At 44.3% G+C, this 5,000-nt stretch overlaps 1 protein-coding gene across 7 annotated transcripts in view; it reads left to right on the top strand.

Annotated features, from left to right (window-relative positions):
* LOC126578747 (protein phosphatase 1 regulatory subunit 12A) overlaps nt 1–5,000 on the top strand; it is a 67,237-nt gene that overhangs the window by 41,493 nt on the left and 20,744 nt on the right. Inside the window, exons 6-11 of one of the 7 annotated variants that reach the window (XM_050241619.1) lie at nt 1–215; nt 1,393–1,779; nt 2,415–2,493; nt 3,122–3,379; nt 3,751–3,981; nt 4,260–4,883. The exon at nt 1–215 is cut by the window's left edge and continues 238 nt beyond it. In XM_050241619.1, coding sequence (XP_050097576.1) covers nt 1–215; nt 1,393–1,779; nt 2,415–2,493; nt 3,122–3,379; nt 3,751–3,981; nt 4,260–4,883 — 1,794 coding nt within the window. The remainder of the gene's footprint in view (nt 216–1,392; nt 1,780–2,414; nt 2,494–3,121; nt 3,380–3,750; nt 3,982–4,259; nt 4,884–5,000) is intronic. The other 6 variants (XM_050241620.1, XM_050241623.1, XM_050241622.1 and 3 more) reach the window with 6 other exon arrangements.

Below are 5,000 nucleotides of genomic sequence, written 5' to 3'. Positions count from 1 at the left end.
AGATGTTCCGGATGCAGCGGTCATCTTACTTCCGCAGCGTGCACTCGCTGTTGGGCAACAAGTTCTCCTCGACCCTCGGTCGGTTCCGAAGGCGCAGGATGAATACGAAGAGTCGGAGGAGGAAGTGGAGGAACATGACGATGCCAGTGTCTCATCGGAACCGTACTCCTCCTCCAATCCATCGGCCGACAGTAGCGTAACCGAGTCGGAAACAGGTGCAGTAATCTACCCATTTTCGTGGCCCGGAAGGAAACCTTCAGCACGTGTGTCCGTGTACTCTCTCTTTCGATCTACTGTTACCCATACTAGTGCTACATTACATGCCACTAGCGTAAAATTGGGTTGTTTTTGCTTGACACTGAGTTTGTATTAGTGCGTGACAAGCACACGCGAGGAATGAGAACGGATTTATGTGTTCTGCTTATTATTGATCGATCAGAGCACTTGATCGTGCTGAGCTGCTACAGAAAGACGAGAGACGGGTTTACCTTCCAGGGCTTGTGTGCTGCTTTCGTTTGTGTTTTGAATTGAGTTTCAACTGCGTTGCCATTCTTGAATCTGAAGTTTTAATGCTGAATCTCTCCTTTGGTTTGTCGTTTGAGTACCTCCCGGTTGCAACAGCGTCCGAACAGATCCGAAAAGTGATAATTTACTGGATACAATTCTCTATTGTGATACGATTGTTGGTATTGCTAATAATTTAATTCGACCATGAAAAATGCGAAAAATCCTAAGTTGCACGCACAATGTACATCCAACTCAAGCGCATCTCGCTTTTCCGGTCTGTGAGGAGAGGAGATTATACGCTTTTTCGCGCTCCTTACGCGTAATAATTTGCACAAGTTCTTAAGGCTAGCATTCTAGATTTATTCGCTAACGGAACGTGTTTAAAGTTTTCTTTTTTACTTTTAATTTCAATATTTTTTTAGTTTTCTTTGATAAACTGGTTAATGGAATTAGAAACCTCCCTGGTGTTTCAGTCGGAGTAATCGCTCTTGCCTTATTGACCGATTGTCTACTGCCTACAAGTTATTTGATTTTATATATTTATTTCTTTCTTCTTACTTCACTTTTGTCTGTTAACTTTATATAATTTTCCCAGTTTTGTACGTTTTACGTTATCGTTTGTTCGCTCGCGTTTTTCTACTGCTAACTTATCACGCAACACTTGATATTAACATTTAATTTTCTTTATCTTTCTTCTTCTACCTTTTCTGTTCCTTCTGTGTCGCATTCATATCGCGGAATGTGTTTTGCGATAATGGTGAAAATGGCTATGCAATTTCTCGCATTTGGGCTGGTTGGGGTAACGTAACGATTGGCTGCGTTGTTGTTGTAATGCGTGCATACCTGGCTTCGCCTAACATGAATGGTACTGCGTACCGCCATCAGATGAGCTACTACCGAAACCGGTACCGATAATTTCGCGTCCATCACCCGTCCCATTGACAGCACAAATAGTGGTTCCGAAGCCCCGCATCACCGAATCGCTAGCGAGAACAACAGCACCTGCATCAGTATTGCCTGGTGCTGTAGTATCAGGAACCACATCTGCTGCTGCACCAGCCGGTGATGCTACTACCAGCTATCCTCCTCCACCGACTGCACCGTGGCGTCGACAGCGCGCTGTGCCAACGCCAGTTCCGCGCCATTTCTATGCAAACGAAGACGAAACGAGCGCGATGCTACCGGGCTCCTCCGGCGATGCCGTCGACTACGCTAATCTCTGTTTCGCAACCTCCTCCTCTGGCATCAACAACACAACAGCTACTCGCAAGCGTAATATTTTGTTCACTGTTCTACTCCAGTTACTATCCGTTTTGTTGCTTTTCAATTCCACCGTTATTCACACATTCCGTTTCCGTTGTTGCTGCCGTCGCTTTTCGCACCATTCAATCATTCGTCTGTTGTTTATTGTTTCATATGTTTGGTTTCCACGCCATTGTCAGTTTGTTATTATGTTTGATTTCGTGTCTTCATCGTTGTTTTGTTCATCAGCCATCCCATTTACCTTTTGATTCTGCAGTAATTGCTCGCTTTTATATTCCATTTCGGTTCTTCCGTATGCTCTGCCCAATATTTCGCTTCATACGCCGCTCAATCGACTCATGTCTCATGTCCAAACCAACTGCGGTTTGTGATTGCTGTGTGTGTTGTCTGCGGCTAGTAATTTTTGCAGTCAGCTAGTAATGGAGCCACCATACGAATGGCATATTAGAATATTAATATTGTGTTCTGTTTGTATCGATCCATCCCCACGGGTTGTGCGCGCCGCCACTGATGGTTTCATCTTAAGCAAATCAAGCATTATTGCTTTCATTGATCCTAGCTCTTCTACTATATTACGCTACTACGGACGCTGTCTATTTTTGTAGCGCATTCTAACATCTTGTTTTTTTCGAATTCTATTCCAGTAGTTTCGGAAAAAGAAAACCAACCAACTGAGCCCGATGTGATACTGCGAAGAACCCAGAGCTTCGAAAACGATGAAAAGTGAGTATCGTAGTGACTGTTGTTGGTTTTTTATTAATGTTAACGGTTATCTTCTCGCGGTGTGAGTGTGTGTATGTTTTCTATCTCTTCTTTCGATATTTTGCAATAATTTGCAATCTGTTTTATAAATGTTTTGTACAATCTTTACGCCATATATTGTGGCAATTGTGGTTAAAAAAAATCTGAAAAGTTATAAAATTAGCTTCTTATATTATCGGTTTTCAACTATAGTTAATGAACTCCGGTGTGTCTATTAAGGAACTTATCTATATGTGTTTTTGTGATTGTCTTCGTACAAGTGTGTTTCACTGTTAAACCACTGCTATCATCGTATCTAATCTTTTCCAATCATCAATAGCCTACGTTTTCAAATTTTTAACCACCTGCTTTTTTCATTACTGCACTACTTATTTGCACTACTTATCTGCGTTCTTCGATTACTACAAATCAACGGCGCCCACCTGATATGCCATTGAAACTTGTCATACATGTGTGTATGCGTGTGTGTAACTGGCGCAATACCGTCTGTCTGGCGAATGCATCACGGATACATCTAAAACTACATCTCGCATGAACCCTCTTCGCCCGTTCTTTCTCTCGCTCGGGAATGGCTACGACAAACGTGCAGATTCTACCAGAAATATGCCGAACTGCGGGCACGAATACAGGCTAACTCATGCACTCCTCACGCACTCTTGCCGCCATCGACGCTAATCAGCAACACTAAAACGAGCACGGCCTCGACCAACAACAACAACAGCAGCAACAATAATAACAATAATAACAACATCAACACGACTACCACGGGTAGTACATCGCCAGCATCGAACATTTCGTCGTACCTGGTCCAGCGATCGGCTTCCCTAAAGGATCATCGTACTCTCAGGTAACACAGCCCTCTATCCTATGGCACACACTACTTACTATTGCATTGCTTGACTCTTCGAAATCGGACGAAAGCATTGCAGTTCTCATTGCTGCAATTGAGGGTATTATGTGTGTGTCTATGTATGTGTGTGTTTGATTTTGAGGTTTCTTTTTCGGTTTGAACAAAATTCTATATCTATTCATAACCTGCCTATGCATAATTTCCTTTTTGCACTTTGTTCTTTGATTGCTTTATCTCTTCATTTTGTACCTAATATCGATCTTACGCGCATTGATTCATTGCCGCTCTGATGTCATAATCTGCTTATTATCTTCTTTGGCATTACTTTTATCATTTAACTCATGTCGCGTCTTTTGCCTTCGTTTTAGGAAAACTACAAGCAATTTGGTATTAGGAAGTACGGCGACAAGCGCCGCAACAACACCAGCCTCTGCCGTGGCACCGACTACGGTAACAAACGCTAACACCACCACCACAGTGCCATCGGCCGGTAGTGCCGTAGGTCAGACAGCCGTCAGCAACACAACCGCGACCATATCGCCACCGACAAGTCCCTCGGGAACGCCGACCACAACGCCAACTGCCGGACAAATCAGGAGGTAGGTGTATAAAGAATTGGCGAATGCGATTGCGTTGCGCTGGTTGAGAGTTAAGGAAAGAGGGTAGTATTGGTTTAGAATTTGAACTTTCTCTGACTGAGAAGGATGGGCTACGAGTGCTCCTTGATATGAACGGTAATACATTCATTCTCTATAACATCTCAATTCCAACATTACTTCCATCGCGTCGGTAATATTGAACGATCACCACTACCACAACCAACTCGCGCCTTATCAATCGCCAATCACTTCAAATACTGCATCTTCATCAACATCAGTATCAGCAACACTGACAATAACATTGTCGACACGTCGTCGTTTGCCGATCGATACCGGAAACGGTACGACGATCGATCGGATCCGTCATCCGAAGTTCGTGATACTCCGATCTATAGAACGGCCACTGGCGTCGAAACGCTTCACCACAGCAATCACGAGACCCCCTCGCAGGGGCTCAACAATGGTGGTAGCAAAAACCACAGTCTCTTCGAGCTGAACCGCAAATACATTGAGCAGGCCCAGAAAACGAAGATCAATAACGAGCGCAATAAATTTCTCTCCTCACTCAACGAGAAGAGACAGCAGCAGCGACAGGAACTGCACCAAGAGCAAGAAGAGGAGCAAGAAGAAGAAGAGGAGAAGAAGAAGAAGGAACACAACCAACGGAATCACGACGGTGACGGTCGAATCGATGCTGATGGAGGAGGAATGTACGGCGGAAGAAACCAGGTTCAGCGGGAGGAAGAAGAATCGCCAGTAGCGAAGGTTACTGCTCTGCCGGTGACATATGCTACCCCGGCTCAGCAACCGCCAACCATCGCAGGAACAGCTCCAGCCACACCGACGACACCATCCTCGGCAAACAAACTGTCGCCGGGCAATATATTCAAGAACTTTTTCAAGTAATGTCGATCATCGGTTTCCTCATGTGTTTCGCTCGCTCTCTAGCGTCGTAATTAATATGTGTGCGTTTGTGTGAGAGTGTCGCTGTAATGATCGTGTCGGTGTATTTAATCAAG

Source organism: Anopheles aquasalis, chromosome 3 (assembly GCF_943734665.1).
Source record: "Anopheles aquasalis chromosome 3, idAnoAquaMG_Q_19, whole genome shotgun sequence".
NCBI lineage: Eukaryota > Metazoa > Arthropoda > Insecta > Diptera > Culicidae > Anopheles > Anopheles aquasalis.
The sequence above is the reverse complement of the archived record's forward strand: the minus strand, read 5'-3'. Positions and strand labels throughout refer to the sequence as shown.